Consider the following 14,290-nt stretch of genomic DNA (forward strand, 5'->3'; position numbering starts at 1 on the left):
GGAGGGATTGGGGGCAGGAGGAAAAGGGGACAACAGAGGATGAGATGGCTGGATGGCGTCACCGACTCGATGGACGTGAGTTTGAGTGAACTCCGGGAGTTGGTGATGGACAGGGAGGCCTGGTGTGCTGTGATTCATGGGGAGTTGGACACGACTGAGCGACTGAACTAAACTGAACTGAAAAGGTTCAAATCCGCAGGTCTGAGGGTCCCGTCTCACAGCCACATGAGCAGGTCTTTTTTTCTCCAGGAACCTCTAGTCCGTGGAAATGTAGAGACCTCAGGACACTCCCTCTCCCCTCCAGAGCCCCCAGATGCACGGTGCCACTGCTTTCTCTCTTGGTCTAGGCACTTCAACCTGAACCCTAGGACGTGGTCAGCCTGCGTGATCTTGGCTATCCAGTCCACCTTTAGTTCCCTTCATTTACCAAGCTTTTTACTCCCCTAAGATTAGTAGTCAGCCCACATACTTCCATTTTATTTATTTGAAATCCATCTTACCTCACTCCACACCCCCCAAAAAAAGTCATAATTTAAAAAATGAGACGTGGAGCCATGCTTCTCCGTGTTCATAGTGAGGGTGACCTCTTGATCAGCCAGAGGACAGCTGATCTGGCCCTGCTTCACTTCCCAGCTTGGAGCGTTGATTGACTGAAGTAAACTTCCCCTCGTCTGCCACCTAGAAGGTGGTTCTCCGGCCCATTGGAACGGGATTTTGAGGGACCACATAGAAGTTTGATGCCTGAAGGAGTCATTGTTTTGCTTCAGAAACATACTTTAGAAAGTGAATCATTCCATAAGTCACCAAGACTACTTATTTTTAAAAAATTTTTTTATTATGGTACAAGTCACTTTGTATATAACATATTATTTTAACCATATTTAACTGGCACTAAGTACATTCACATTGTTGTATAACTCTCTCCATCATCCATCTCCTGACTTTTTCACCCTCCTAAACTGAAACTCTGATCCCCTTAAAAACGAATACCCCATTCTCCCCTCCCCTCTTGCCCCGGGCGTCTACCAGTGTACTTTCTGACTCTGTGAATTTGACTGTTCTAGGTACCTCGTATAAGGACTACTGATTTTAAGAGAAAGGAGCTCAGACTCTGAAACAGGATCTGTTCATAGTTACTCAGGGCCTCCTCTGGGGAACAGCCAGCTTTTCAGACCCACCTGCCCATTGCTGTCCAACTGAGATCACTTCCTCAGTCCCCTCCAGCACCTCTGCAAGCTTTGGATCATATACGGGGAGAAAAAGCCTGGAAAGAAGAATAAAATGGGAGGTGCCTTGCAGTATACGTAGGCACGAAATTAACCTCAAGAATAAATGAAGATTTGAGCAATCTGCCTCTCTGACACTTGTTCCCCTAAAACATCTCTTCACCCTTAAAATATCACCGTTAGGGAATATCCCTTTAGGGAAGCCTTGGAAACCTTGCTTGGGTTTGGAAAGGATGTTTCTCCCTGTGATGTGCTTTTCCTAAACCAGAGTAGCTGGTGATTCAGGCCACTCACCTATGCTTCTTCCCAATGATTAAAGGAGATACTGACTTTATTTCAGCCACTGAGAGTATTCACTTTCTAGGGCCGCCGTAACAAAGTACCACTGGCTGAGTGGCTTACCCATCAGAACTGTATGGTCTCACGGTCTGGAGCCTACATGTCTGAAATCAGAGTGTCAGCAGGGTTGGTTCCTTCTAAGGGCTGTGGGGGAGAATCTGTTCCAGACCCCTCCCTGGTTCTGGTGGTTCACAGACAGTCTTTAGCCTTCCTTGGCTTATAGATGTATCATCCTGATCTCTGCCTTCATCTTCCATCAGCATTCTCCCTTGCTGTGTGTGTCTGTCCACATTTCGCCTTTTTAGAAGGAAACCAGTCATCTTAGATTCAGACCTAACCCTCATCAACTTGTTTTAACTTGATTACCTCTTAAAAGACTCTGACTCCAAATAAGCTCACACTCTGAGGTGTTGGAGATTGGACCTGGACCTCAACGCTGTGTTTTCAGTGTATTTATCTGGCCGTGTTAGGTCTCAGCCGCAGCGTGCAGGATCTTCATTGCCTCGTGCTGGATCTTTCCTTGCATCACACAGACTCTCCAGCTGCAGCCTGCGGTCTCTGGTTGTGGTGTGTAGGCTCAGTAGTTCAGCAGTTGCAGCACAGTTGGGCTCCAGAGTGCTTGGGCTCTGTAGTTGTAGCCTGTGGACTTAATTGCTACACAGCATGTGGGCTCTTAGTTCCCTGACTAGGGATTGAACCCGAGTCCCCTGCACTACAGGGTGGAATCTTAACCACTGGACTACTAGAGAAGTCCCAGGACCTCAGCATTTGTATCTTGGGGAAATGCAATTCAAACCATACCAGTTGGGGAAGCATCAAGTGTGTCTACCTAGAAAAGGGGCCAGAAACTCAAATGCATGCCCAGAGCCAGGCAGGTATTGAACATAAGGAAAGCAGGCAGTTCTAATATTATCAGGGTGTGCTGGAAACTGGGGTGAGATGAAAAGTCCACCCTTTATCAAAAGGGGTTGCCACTCTTCAGCTTCAGCCCCTGGTTGTTGTGGAGAAATGAAGAACCATTTATCTGATATTATGAAAAAACATCTGAATTTTTTTTTAAATGAAAATTTCAAATTTTTTTAACATTGTACAGACTGAGCATGGATTAAATTTAGCCCCAGTATCATGTCTCAGCCTGTGCCCCTGGATTTAATTTCTGACCTGGAAATCATAGTTTTTACTGTCTACAGGATAGTCCTAAATGCTATGGGCATGCACTATACACTTTGATGACATGAGATTGAATTCTTCAGTGTGTGATAAATGTGGACGTGTGTGTGTGTCTGTGTTGTTCAGTCACTCAGTCATGTCCAACTCTTGCCAACCCCATGACTGCAGCATGCCAGGCCTCCCTGTCCTTTGCTATGTCCTAGAGTTTGCACAGACTCATGTCCATTGAATCAGAGATGCCATCCAACCATCTCATCCTCTGTTGTTCCTTTCTTCTCCTGCCTTCAATCTTTCCCAGCATCAGAGTCTTTTCCAATGAGTTAGCTCTTCGAATCAGGTGGCCAATCTACTGGTGCTTCAGCTTCAGCATCAGTTCTTTCAATGAAGATTTAGGACTGATTTCTTTGAGGATGGGCTTACCTCATAGCTCAGTGGTAAAGAATCCGCCTGCAATGCAGAAGACCTGGATGTAATCCCTTGATTGGAAAGATCCCCTGGAGAAGGGAAAGGCTATCTACTCCAGTATTCTGGCCTGGAGAATGTCATGGACTGTATAGTCCATGGGGTCACAAAGAGTTGGATGCAACTGAGCGACTTTCACTCACCTCTTTTAGGATTGACTGGTTTGGTCTTGCAGTACAAGGGACTCTCAAGAATCTTCTGCAGCACCACAGTTCAAAAGCATCAATTCTTTGGTGCTCAGCCTTCTTTATGATCCAAATCTGACATCCGTACATAACTACTGGAAAAAGCCATAGCTTTGACTAGACGGACCTTTGTCAGTAAAGTGATGTCTCTGCTTTTTAATGGGCTTCCCTGATAGCTCAGTTGGTAAAGAATCCACCTGCAATGCAGGAGACCCCGATTCGTCAGAAGGATCTGCTGGAGAAGGGATAGGCTACCCACTCCAGTATTCTTGGGCTTCCCTTGTGGCTCAGCTGGGTAAAGAATCTGCCTACAATGTGGGAGACCTGGGTTCAATCCCTGGGTTGGGAAGATCCCCTGGAGAAGGGAAAGGCTACCCACTCCGGTATTCTAGCCTGGAGAGTTCCATGGACTGTATAGACCATGAGGTTGCAAAGTGTCAGACTCGACTGAGTGACTTTCACTTTCACTTCTTTTTAATATGCTGTCTAGCTTTGTCATAGCTTTTCTTCCAAGGAGCAAGTGTCTTTTAATTTCATAGCTGCAGTCCACACTGTCCACAGTGATTTTTGAGCCCAAGAAAATAGTCTGTTTCCATTTTTTGCCCATCTCTTTGCCTTGAAGTGATAGGACTGGATGCTGTGATCTTAGTTTTTTGAATGTTGAGTTTTAAACCAGACTTTTTCACTCTCCTCTTTCACCCTCATCAAGAGGCTCTTTAGTTCCTCTTCCTTTCTGCCATTGAGGTGGTGTCATCTGCATATCTGAGGTTATTGATATTTCTCCCAGCAATCTTGATTCCAGCTTGTGCTTCATCCTGCCCGGCATTTCACATGATGTACTCTGCATATAAGTTAAATAAACAGGGTGGCAATATACAACCTTGACGTACTCCTTTCCCAGTTATGAACTAGTTCATTGTTCCAAATCTGTAGCAACTGGGAATTAGCATCTTCTAGGATCTCAATTAATTTGAATGGGGTTATGAGGATTAATCATTAAAGAAATATACTGTATCCCTAAAAAACCTTTTGACCCAGCTCTCTCTCTTTCAGGACTTTGTAGTCAGTTGGTTTTCAGAATATTTGTCATTGACTGTGGAAGAATACGTTAAGATGAATGAAGAAATTGGTTGAAATAGCTGTAGCTGCTTTTTTTCCTTAATGTGTATGAGTCTCAGAATCAGAAGGATTTAAGGGTAAAGCACTGGTCATTGTTGACAGTTTGAATCTGTGCCTACGGCCTGAGATCCAGTACCATGCATCACGGGGCATCAGATGTAGGAGCCCCCTCTGAAAATTACCAGAATTCTCCCTCTTGCCTCCTGCTTGGTACTTACCATTGTCATCTCTCTCTTTCTCTCTCTTTTTTAATTTTTTTTTTACTATTTCCTTTTATTTATTTATTTGGCTGCCCCAGGTCTTGGTTGCAGTGTGCAGAATCTTTGATCTCCGTTGCAGAATCTTTAGTTGTGGCATGTGGGGTCTGGTTCCCTGAAGCAGGGATTGAACCCAGGCCCGATGCACTGGGAGCACGGAGTCTTAGCCACTGGACCACCAGCGAAATCCTTGCTCTCTTTTAAAAAGCTGTTGTCTTTACACTGACAGGGGCGTGGGGAATGAGATAGGGGAGGTGGGGAATAATGTCCTGATCATTCCCATGAAACCTAATGTGTTATTTTCTCTCATGTAGAATTTAATATGCTAGAAAGAGAGTATTCTAAATCTGTATTTTATGCTCCTAAGTAGTTCACACTACAGGAAGAATATAAAATAATATATACAGAGGATTATGTGCAGCTTTAAATCGTCATATAATGTTCAAGGGAGAAACTTGAAATCCATTTTTCATACTCGTAGCACAGGCAATAAAAGCAGTATTAAATCCTGCCTTCTGACTGGAGCTTGCATACTGTTTACGGTTTGGGAAAATCAGCATTAGGAGTCTAGTTCCAAGGTGGAAAATGGCATCTCCCCCAGACCTAAGGGCTGATGCCGAGTGTAAGCTGGTACCTTCCCAGACCAGGTAATTGCTGCAAAAAAAAAAAAAAAAAAAACACTTTCTAAAAATAGGAATAACAATCAAAGGCTCTAGGAATTCAGTTCAACTTTGGCTGACTTGAGGGTGCCCTAAACACACATCCCTGTGAATCACTTGATAGAAAGAGGGGAGGAAAATAGACTTGAGTGAAGTTTTGAAGGAGCTTCCTCATGCATCTGGCCTTGCAGCCTTGCAGCAGCAGTCTCATCCTCCTCTTCACCACTTGGGCTGTGATGAGGGACAGAGTGGAGAGGGGACCACAGGGGAGCGGGAAGAGGGCATGGATATCCGCTCGCCTTCACATCCGCAATGCATGGGTGGGAATGGCTCGGGTTGGTGGGCTTTTTCTGTGGATTCTGAGCCCTCCTGTAAACAAAACTGAAATTAGATACCAGCCACCAAGCTGCAACTGAGTAATTGGAATAAGCTAAATCTGGGCAAAACATGATGGGAATGGAGTTATTGAATCCTGCAGCATTTGCATAACAAACTCATGGAATCTTCGAGCAGCTCAGCTGCTTTCAGATCATTTGACACCTCCCATTAACTCACTGTGCAAAGTAGAAAATCTTCTCTAAAAGCCCTTCAGAAAGGCTGACATCTTCTGAAAGGTGCTGAATTGAGTCAAGGCTACAGCACAACCGGACGATGGAAAGTTAAGGGAAGCTACACATTGGTTTTATGTTTGTTTCAATGAATGGTTCAAACATTGTCCTGAGAAAGATTTAAGTGAGGTGTGTTGAGAGGAGGTGGAATAAAACTTCAGGACCGTGTGGGTAGAGGTTGTGGCATTGAGGCGTGAGCCACACCCATCATGAAAAGTGAAAGTCACTCTGTCTTGTCTGACTCTTTGCAACCCCATAGACCATGGAATTCTCCAGGCCAGAATGCTGGAATGGGTAGCCATTCCCTTTGCCAGGGGATCTTGCCAACCCAGGGATCAAACCCAGGTCTCCTGCATTGCAGGCACATTCTTTACCAGTTGAGCCACTAGGGAAGCCACACCTATCATAAATATTGCCAACTTGGGTCCTTGAATTCTGTAATCAATAGAAGCTGATTAAGAGGCCAGATGAGAGGCTCAGGCAAGGCTTTACTGGGACTCATGCTGCACCCACGGGAGCGAAAACAAGTAACAGGTGCCAAAGTGGGGCCGAGCTGGTTCCTTAAATGGGATGAGGGTAGGTTGGACGAGAGGAGTGATGTAGGTGGTTTACTTACCCTCATGATGGTCCTGTGTGCAGGGATCACACCCAGGATCCTGCTTGGGCTCCCAGTGCCTCTGAGATGGAGGTTGATTTATGACCCTTTTGCATCTTGTTCACAGTTGCCCCAACTGAGCATGCGTGCAGTTACTTTTAGTCCCTGATAGTTTCTTTGTATGCTGTTGCTGGAGATGTTTGTCCAGGTGTAAGTGCAAGCGCTCGGTTACAGGGTCGCAGGTCCCAGCTGGTCTCACAGGGACCCACAGCTGCTGAACCTGTCTCAGAGCCTTGCAGAGACATCTGCAGCCTTGCCCTCTTGTCTCAGCCTCCAGTTGTTAAGACATGCAGTGAAGACTGAGTTCTTGCCATCCTGTTGCCAGAGATGAGCCCTGACAGTGTGCCTCTGTGTGTGTGTGTAGGGGAGGAGTCAGTTTGCAGGCTCCACACTGGATGTCAAGAAACAAAGCCACGTCTGTAGGGCCCTTCCAGTGCTCTGCACTTAGGACTCGCAGCTGCCCTGGTCACCTGTGCAGTTTCCAGCAATACAGCAAGTGTGTAGGACCAAGGAGCTGCTTTTTGTCCAGCAGAAATAGAATCCAAATTAGTGTTTAAAACTTGCAGAGGGTTTTTTTTTTAAAAGGTGGCCATCGTTGGAGGATGGGGAGTCTTGGGTTTTTCTGTTTGTTTTGTTGTTTTTTTTGTGGGGGGGGTGGGGGGGTGGGGGGTGGTGTTGGCCACACCATGCACCATGTGGGATCTTAGTTCCCCGACCAGGGCTTGAACCTGCACATTGGAAGGTGTGAGTCATTGCATTGGAAGCTCAGAGTCTTAACCACTGCACCACCAGGGAAGTCCCTGGTTGTTGTTTTTTTTTAATATGTTTTTTAAATGGCTGATTATTCTAGCGGCTTTTCAAATTCAGGGCATAAAGGGGCAGGAAGAATACAGCTGTCTTCAGCTGCAGACCAAGCAGAGAAGGGGTGAGTCCTGAGTAGGACTCAGTAGTAGTAGTCGTCCTGCTTTGTTGTTGTTCAGTCGCTCAGTCATGTCTGACTCTGCGACCCCAGGAACTGCAGCACGCCAGGCTTCTCTGTCCTTCATTACTTCCCTGAGTTTGTTCAAATTCATGTCCATTGAGTCGGTGATGTCATCCAACCATCCCATCTTCTGTCATCCCCTTCTCCTCTTGCCCTCAATTTTTCCCAGCATCAGGGTCTTTTCCATTGAGTCAGTTCTTTGCATCAGGTGGCCAAAGGATTGGAGCTTCAGCTTCAGCATCAGTCCTTCCAATGAATATTCAGGGTTGATTTCCTTTAGGATTGACTGGTTTGATCTCTTCTCAGTCCAAGGGACTCTCAAGAGTCTTCTCCAGCACCACAGTTCAAAAGCATCAATTCTTTGACACTCAGCCGCCTTTATGGTCCAGCTCTCACACCCATACATGACTACCGGAAAAACCGTAGCTTTGTCTATAGTATGGACCTTTGTCAGCAAAGTGATGTCTCTGCTTTTTAATATACTGTCTAGGTTTGTCATAGCTATTCTTCCAAGGAGCAAGAGTCTTAATTTCATGGCTGCAGTCACCATCCACATTGATTTTGAAGCCCAAGAAAATTAAATCTGACACTGTTTCCACATTTTCTCCATCTATTTGCCATGAAGTGATAAGACCAGGTGCCATGATCTTAGTTTTTTGAATGTTGAGTTTTAAACCAGCTTTTTTCACTCTCCTCTTTCACCTTTATCAAGAAGCTCTTTAGTTCCTTTTCGCTTTCTGCCATTAGAGTGGTGTCATTTGCATTTTGTTGATATTTCAAATAGGCTGCTGACGGTCACATTTTAAGAGGTTTCTCTTCACCTGGAAGAGTTAGATAAAGGAAGGGCTTTTAGTTCTCCATGAGTTTTCCTCCTGCTCGTGACTGGGGTCATCTGCAATGATGATTCTTGTTTGTTGTTCATCTTAGCCAATGTCAGATAGAAAGACCCTGTTTCTCAGAATATTTGGCTAAGAAAGAGATATGTATGTTTAGAGACGACCCCTCGGGGTGATGGTCCTGACATAACATCGTCTAAGACTTTGGAGCCTTTGCTGTTGAGAAAATGCTCTCCCAGCTGCACTTCATCTGACCACCTTCTCCCCAACCCTGCCAACGTGGCTGCAGTTGGGACTCTGTTCTTGTAGGTGAGGAAACTGAGCTGTGAACTTTAGAGATAGTGAGCAGTAAAGAGAAACACACCTTCCAAATCCAGAACCTTCTATTTTAAGCCAACATGGTGAGAACAACATTTAGTTTAGTTTGGTTTTTGTGTAGCGGTGGGTGCCTATGATTGGGGATTGTGTGGTAAGGTGGAGTCCTGAACCAGTGGCTCAGGCTCATTGGAGCAAACGTGCTCACGGGAGAGATAAGCCATGGAAAGAAGAAGGAATAGGAGATGTTCTTCCATCTTGGATTGAACTGGGCTTTGTCTTGCATTTCAGTAGCTCTGTCCATAATAAGTGGCTTCCTTGGTGGCTCAGATGGTAAAGAATCTGCCTGCCAATGCAGGAGACTCAGGTTCAATCCCTGGGCAGGAAGATCCCCTGGAGAGGGAAATGGCAACCCACTCCAGGATTCTTGGGGCTTCCCTGAAATGAGTAGGAAGACCTGAAACACTTGACATTGAGGTTTGGCTCTCAAGACACTGGTACCTGATGCAGTGTGAGAAGCAGTGTGCGTGGTTCCCACAGCATGGTCCCTGGCTCACCAGCATCACCTGGTAAAATTCAGGTTTTCAGGTTCCACCCAGACTCTGAATCAGAGGATGGGGCCCAGAAATCTGCTTTTTAACAAGCTTGGTTCTGGTGCACACCACAGTCTGGGAAGCAGTGGTGCAGTAGAGAGCAATCAAAGACTGTGAAGCCAGGCCTGAGAGGGACAGCTCCATCCATCTTTTAACTAGTCAGGTTCCTGGCGAGCCTTAGTTTCTCTCCCTGTAAGACTGACTTTCCACTCACCGTTATCTAGGAGCACTAAATGAGTAATTCTCCACACTGTGGTAGATAATGAATGCTAGTCCCTTCTCTCTCATTGTGAAGTTGAATGCCGTATTATGCTAGACTTATTATTCAGAATAAGTAATGCTAGCTGCCCTAACAGACAAAGCCTGAATTCCAGTGGTTTAAGCCATTAAAAGTGTATGTTTCACTGGAGTAAAGCCTAACATGGGTCAGGTAGCTTCTATCCATATATTCGTCACGTGCTTCTAGAATCCATGGCTCCAGCATCTCCATAGCCAGGGAAGACAGCATCGTCAATACACCCATCACTTCTCCTAGTCCAATAAGCAGAACAAGACTCATTTTTTTCCCACAATGGGCTTTGTACCTGTATCACAAGGAGCCTGTTTGTGAGTTTCTTCACTCCTTTCACAACTGTATTTTCTGGATGTGAAGAAATATAGAATTATAGCACTTTAGAGCTGCCACGGACATTCACATATCACCACCTCTAACATCCTTCATTTTACAGTTACAGAAACTGAGAAGAAATTAAGCTGCTAGCCAAGTTCACATAGGTATCTGGTTTTACTGGGATCTGAAACCAAGACCTCTGACCCCAGCCAGTGCTAAAATTAATACCATCAGGAAGAGGAGAAATGAATTCACTTCTCACTGGAAGAAACAAGCCAGTTATTTGTTGGAAAGTAGAACAAGTCATAGGCCTTAGCTGATTTTCTCAATTCCTGTCTGAAAGAGAAATGACTCAAAAGTTTTGGATTAAATCTTTAAGAAACATCTTCAGAAATCAGAAAGCCCATGAGTAAGGAATCCTTGAATTATCTCATGGGTGGTTTCTTTCACAGGCATCATTTCCTGGTCTGTCCCATGTTGCTAAAGGAACATTTAAATAAAGTGCCCATGTGAGAGAGAGAGGTCCCTGCCTTTATAGTTACTCACAGCTGGGAAAGTCTCATTAGTAACTTTGAAGGCTGAGCAGGCACTTGAGAAGACTCGCTATCTGATGCCTTAGTTTGGGGTTGGTCTATTCTAGCGATTCTGGCATTCAGATGATAAATGAAGCTCTAGTCATTTATACTTAAGAAGATTTTTTTGTTCTTTGCTTCAGTGGTGAAGTTGGCATTTCTGGTCTCCAGAATAATTTCCATGGTGTGTAGCCCTCTTTCTGCCTCATCCACCAAATCTGGCCACCGGTTTGGCTGTCAGTGACTTTTCTGCAGCTCTCCTATTAGTGCTGGCACGTAATCCTGAATATTTAAATAGCAGAAGCGGATTACAACTGAGATGTTTGCAGTATACCAGTTTTTCATGGGTCCCCGCACCGTCTTTGTTTACTGGCAAAAAAAAAAAAAACCCTCTCATGCAAAATGCTAATAAGAGTAATTCATTTTATTTATCTTCATTATATCCATTTCCCTCTTCTTGGTTTCGAATGCAAAGATTTTTTATAATAGCCTTGAAAATTGCATATATGCTAATAACTAAATGGTAATTTTTGACAGAATATAAACAGGAAAAATCACCATCCAAAGACCCAAACCCTGGAAAATCACTTTTCCCTCTGATTCTGAAGGCAATTCCTTTGAAATACAAGTGAATGCGCTTCTATTTTAGGAAGTGTGATCATGAAAATTTTATGTTCTATGCCCAGTGAACCATTAAAACAATAGTTCTTCAAAACGGGCAGCCTTGTTAGTGCCTTTGGGGAAAAAAAGTAGGCAGACGGATAAACACGGGGTGCTGACAGGTAATCGGGATGTTGGAGAGAATTCTGCCCGCAGTGAGCGCAGCCCTGCTTTGGATAGTGGTGATTCCTTGTGTGGTTGTTGTTTAGTCTCTGGAGTCGTGTCCAACTCTTTTTGACCCTGTGGACTGTAGCCCACCAGGCTGCTCTGTTCATGGGATTTCCCAGGCAAGAATACTAGAGGGAGTTACCATTTCCTTCTCCAGGGGATCTTCCTGGGCCAGGGAGCAGACCCATGTCTCCTGCATTGGCAGGTGGATTCTTTACCACTGAGCCATGGGGGATGCTTATCTTCATGTTATAACTTATTAGGCTCCCTCTTGAAAGATGTTGAGCCAGGTTCATTAAAATGAGACTCTGCAGAGCTGCCCTCCCCAAATTTGGTTGAACCAATGAGTCTGCCATCTGCATATTCCACCCCTCACAGCCCAGGCAATGTCGCATCCGAGGGAAGCCCTGGGCACGCCGTCTTGAGTGACCCGGTAGGTGCTTCCTTGAGGTTCATGGGAGCTGAGTGCGGTGGAGCCTGCCGAGTCCTCGGAGCGTCATTCCATCTCATTTCTGTCGTGTTGTGCTCCCTCTTGACAGTTTTCAATCACACATAGTAGCCATTTGGGGCCACAGCCTGTGAAATCTGATTCTCACCCCACAGTCAACAGCATCACTCGGAATGCTCAGGTGTTTCCCATGAAGAAGCTGTAAATTCATACAACCTTGTCCAAGTCTGAAGCACCGTGAAAGTGAAAGTCGGTCAGTTGTGTCCGACTCTTTGTGACCGCGTGGACTATACAGTCTATGGAATTCTCCAGGCCAGAATACTGGAGTGGAGCAGCCTTTCCCTTCTCCAGGGGATCTTCCCAACCCAGGTCTCCCACATTGCAGGTGGATTCTTTACCTGCTGAGCCACAAGGGAAGCCCCTGAAGCACCATATTATGCTAGAAATTATACCAGGGATGAAGTCCTTTCTTTTAAATTCTACTTCCTACTGGAACAAGGAGAAAAGCTACTTCCAGGACACCCAGGTAGCATCGAAAGCAGTGTCGCTCCACTGGTGGCCAGCGTGGAAGGGCTGGCCCCACACAGGGTTCAGAGGGAATCATTTTATAGCAGAAGATGGGTGTTGGCCTCAAGAAAGGAAGGCCACATGCCCTGCCAGGCCGGCCTAGTTTGGACATCAGTGTCAACAGGGCTGATGAGTGTCTTCTTGTTTCCGCTGTTGTAGCTAAACTCCAAGCCCCACAGGAGGAGCTGGGGGCTAGTGAGAGGGACCCCAGTGAAAGTCAACTAGTAGCACAGACTCCTGGGCTGCCGGACCGGCCTCACCCATCGCTAGCCTCAGGACAGGTGACAGGGTGGTACCCGAACCGAGCATCACGCATGTGTGAAGGGATATTGTGGCCGCGGTCCCAGCCGATTTCAGAACTGTGGATGTGCGGGACGTATGTAAACACAACGCTTACTGCATGAAGAAAAGACATCTGTATTCTACACGCACACACACAGACACACAACGTCAGGAATGTCTGTCTTCTGGAGAGGGTACTGTGGTTGGCTCTGGTTGAGAGCCTTCCACCTGCTTCTCTGGGGACACTGGTCTGGCTGGGAAGGATGGCTTTCAGGGCTCTGAGTGTTTCTGTCCGCCGTGTATAGGATTCTGCTTCCAGACAAGCTCAGAAAGTACAGCTAGCTCTCTTTAAAGACATGATGGTCAGGCTGCTGGCCATGGTCTGGCTCTGCTGGGAGGAGAAAATCATGCCTCCCTGAGGGGAAGGGTCGTCGTCAGCCAGTTCCCTTGGGATGGACGTGGGAGCCGCTTCTGTGCCCCAGGAGCTGGTTTTGCTGGCACTTCCGGTGACAGACCTGCAGTCATGGGCAAAGCTGCTGGTGGATTCCGTCCAGGTTTCCCCCGGGGCCTGCTGGTGTTGAGGACCTCCCTGCCTGTGGGCTGGTGCCTCTGTGATCCTGTGATTTCCCTCCGCTCTCACACGTCCAAGTGAAGGGGCATGTGTGGGTGATGTGTGTGTATGCTGAATATCTGATGTGGACAGAATGCAAGGAAATAAAAAAAAACAGGACATGTGTATGTGTGTGTAACACACACACGAGAGCGAGAGAAAAGACAGGCCTGCTGTCCCCCAGGCTGGGAGCTGAGGATGCTATGGTCGACATGTGCTATGAACTCATGGTCTGTTTTGGGGAACATACTAGATGGGATATATATACTCTCTTACAAGTGATCTATCTCCCAATCCACTGTGTAGATCAGGCCAAGAAATGAGTAAAAGCATTGATATTCATTTCCTGTATGGTCAAGGTCAAGCCTGTTGAAGCAACCATATCACATTCCGTTTTTGCATTCTCTTTCCTCTTTGCCTTTCCCATTTGGTAGATCCATTCCTAGAAAAATAAACCCATTCCTTGATTAGAACTTGGGCTTCCCAAGTGGTGCAGTGGTAGAGAGCCCGCCTGCCAGTGCAGGAGACAGGAGACATGGGTTCAGCCCCTGGGTCGGGAAGATCCCCTGGAGTAGGAAATGGCAACCTACTCCAGTATTCTTGCCTGGGAAATCCCATGGACAGAGAGAGGAGCCTGGTGGGCTACAGTCCATGGAGTGGCAGAGTTGAACACGACTGAGCGACTGAACATGCATATATATGATTAGAACTCCGTCTTTTCTGATTCTTTCTGAATTAGCAAATAGATTTTCAAAAAGTGCAAAAAGGCAAATCCAAAGTGGTTAGACATTCCTGAAATCTACCATGCTGCTGGGAGAAAAAAGACAGGGTTGGGGAGCATGTTTTTGTCACATCACCTCTCTCTTCTCTCTAAATAAATAAATATATATATATATATATATATATATATATATATATATATGATAGATCGAAAAAGATAGGTAGATGTGGAAGCTGTATGTATTTT

General features: G+C 45.8%; 1 protein-coding gene across 18 annotated transcripts in view; it reads left to right on the forward strand.

Moving 5' to 3' along the window:
• The window catches only part of PHACTR1 (phosphatase and actin regulator 1), a 518,881-nt gene that overhangs the window by 482,195 nt on the left and 22,396 nt on the right, over nucleotides 1-14,290 (forward strand). Inside the window, exon 10 of one of the 18 annotated variants that reach the window (XM_044927167.2) lies at nucleotides 1,065-1,348. The exons of the other annotated variants lie outside the window; for them this stretch is intronic. Coding sequence (XP_044783102.1) covers nucleotides 1,065-1,077 — 13 coding nt within the window. The 3' untranslated portion in view covers nucleotides 1,078-1,348. Of the gene's footprint in view, nucleotides 1-1,064; nucleotides 1,349-14,290 lie in introns of those variants that run through there. 18 annotated transcript variants of the gene reach the window in all.

This window comes from Bubalus bubalis, chromosome 2 (assembly GCF_019923935.1).
Source record: "Bubalus bubalis isolate 160015118507 breed Murrah chromosome 2, NDDB_SH_1, whole genome shotgun sequence".
NCBI classification, from domain to species: domain Eukaryota; kingdom Metazoa; phylum Chordata; class Mammalia; order Artiodactyla; family Bovidae; genus Bubalus; species Bubalus bubalis.